Source organism: Fukomys damarensis, unplaced genomic scaffold, assembly GCF_012274545.1.
Source record: "Fukomys damarensis isolate Sample0158 unplaced genomic scaffold, DMR_v1.0_HiC HiC_scaffold_27, whole genome shotgun sequence".
Taxonomy (NCBI): Eukaryota; Metazoa; Chordata; class Mammalia; order Rodentia; family Bathyergidae; genus Fukomys; species Fukomys damarensis.
The window spans coordinates 40308016-40310126 of NW_022900939.1; the positions used below are offsets into that span (position 1 = coordinate 40308016).

At 47.2% G+C, this 2111-nt stretch overlaps 1 protein-coding gene across 2 annotated transcripts in view; it reads right to left on the reverse strand.

The window, feature by feature from the left end:
* The window catches only part of Ogfrl1 (opioid growth factor receptor like 1), a 17174-nt gene extending 16950 nt beyond the window's left edge, over positions 1-224 (reverse strand). Inside the window, exon 1 of one of the 2 annotated variants that reach the window (XM_033756789.1) lies at positions 26-224. In XM_033756789.1, the coding sequence (XP_033612680.1) occupies positions 26-178 (153 nt within the window). In that variant the 5' untranslated portion in view covers positions 179-224. The remainder of the gene's footprint in view (positions 1-25) is intronic. The other variant, XM_033756790.1, reaches the window with a different exon arrangement.
* Between the last annotated feature and the right edge of the window lie 1887 nt (positions 225-2111).

A 2111-nucleotide genomic window follows, 5' to 3' on the forward strand; every position in this document is an offset into this window, starting at 1 on the left:
GGGGGACCTGCCGCCGGGCCCGCACCTGCCTCCTGGAGGGCCTGCCACCTCGACCCCGGGACCTGCCATCTTGCCCCCGCGTGACCTGCTGCTTCTCCCCGACAGTCCGCCACCTCCCCTCCCGAGGGCTGGCCACCTCTCTGCCAGCCCAGGCCTGCCTTTGCTCGGTCTCTGGCATTGCCCGGAGTGGATAGGGTCTGCTGCTTCCCCTCCACTTGGGCCAGGCGCAGAGTGCGCCTGCTGGTTTTAAGAGTGAAAACGGGTCGTGTCCACACCCAGGGTCCTCTCCCAGCTAATCCAAGAGGAGGATGAATTAGGTGCCCCAGAAGACACATGACAGGAGACCCAAGATACTAGGACTGGACCTAGGGCAGCACCCAGAGTCCTGGTGGCCTGAAATCAAATGTTATCATCTCGCCAAAAGAGCAGATGTCTCTTGAAACAAAAAGCAAGAACGACTAGACCAGCACATCCATCTACAGACTGTTTAAACTAACAAGTCCACGGTCAGTGCGCAGTATAGAAAACGCCTCAGAATCCTTAGAACAGATAGGCTGGTGGTAAGGGAAGAATCCCGGGCTCCTTGGTCTGTTCTGCACTTGAAGAGGGGGATTTATTATAGAAGTGCTTACAGATGAAGTAACAATCAAATGAGAGATCTGGAGAAAAGTGACTGTGGTGAAATTTGTGCTTTCTAGAAGAAAAACTCCTAGGAGGGGCAGCATGTACTCCTGCTCTGGACGGCGCTGCCTCAGTCCTGGGACTTGACAGCCAACTTAGTAGGTACCCGGTACACGTTTGTTCAACGAAGAGAATGGGCTAGATGATAAGATTAATACAATTGTAGCTGAAAGGAATGCTTTTCTAAATGCCCGGGGATGAAATAGAAGGCCAAATCAAGGCAGTTGGGTGTTTCTAAGCTCAGAATCGAGTAGTGAACAGGATATCCAGCCTGCAGGTAAATCAGAATTGCCTCTCCTTGAGCAGTGCAATAGAGAATCCGGGCTGTTCCTAATCACTTCCTAACCTCAGGCAGGTCGGTAACTAGCTGAGACCCTAATTCTCAAACCTATAAAATGGGACTGGATTTTTTTCCTCTGGAGTGGTTTCCAGCTCTGACCTTTTATGATGTCATGACTGGGAAGAACTCAAATACAAGCAACACACAAAAAAGGCTTTTTGGTCAGAATGGTAAAAAAAGCTGATGACACCAAGATGAAATCCTTTTTGTCAGATCCTGACAAAATCATCTCCAGGAAGTTATAATGGGGGAGGGTCTGTGCCTATCCGAGATAAATACTTTCTCAAGGACCTTCTAAAGGTGAGAGATGTATTCTTAATCAAAAAAAAGACTTTTTGGTCATAATGGTAAAAAAGCTGATGACACCAAATGAAATCCTTTTTGTCAGATCCTGACAAAATCATCGCCAGGAAGTTATAATGGGGGAGGGTTTGTGCCTATCCGAGATAAATACTTTCTCAAGGACCTTCTAAAGGTGAGAGATGTATTCTTAATCTACAGGAACCTTGTGCTTTGCACCGCCTCTTCCACTATGCACAGATATCCTTAACAAAGTTTATATTTAATATTGCTTGCGTTGCAACAATCCAAACCAGTTGTAACACTTTCCCAGCTACAATACCTCCACCATATGCTGACTCCAACCCCTTCCTCCCTTCTCTGAGAGCAGTGAACACTGTATCCAAACAGCTTACATAAATCTTCCCCTCTTCGCCTTGAAAACTATATGCCTCAACCTCCTTGAAAATGCCTAGAGTTTACTGCAGCACACTGACTCCCATTGTACTGCTCTGCTATTTCCAAATAAACATCATTGTTCTTTGGAGAATCTCTCTCTGATTGCCATTTAGGTTGACAGTGGCTTAGTGAAGGGACTCTGGGGCAGGCACAAAACACATGAATCCAATGATAAAAGCTGGGAGTTTGATTTGTCTTTTTCCACTGACAGAAGACCAGAACACAGTGTAGCAGAACTCATCCTGGTAACTGTGGTGGAGAATGTCCAGGGATAGTCGCTGAGCACAGGTGCAGATCAAAGGTGGCCACATACTCTTTGTTTTCCTCCCACTGAGAGGTAGACCTCATCCCC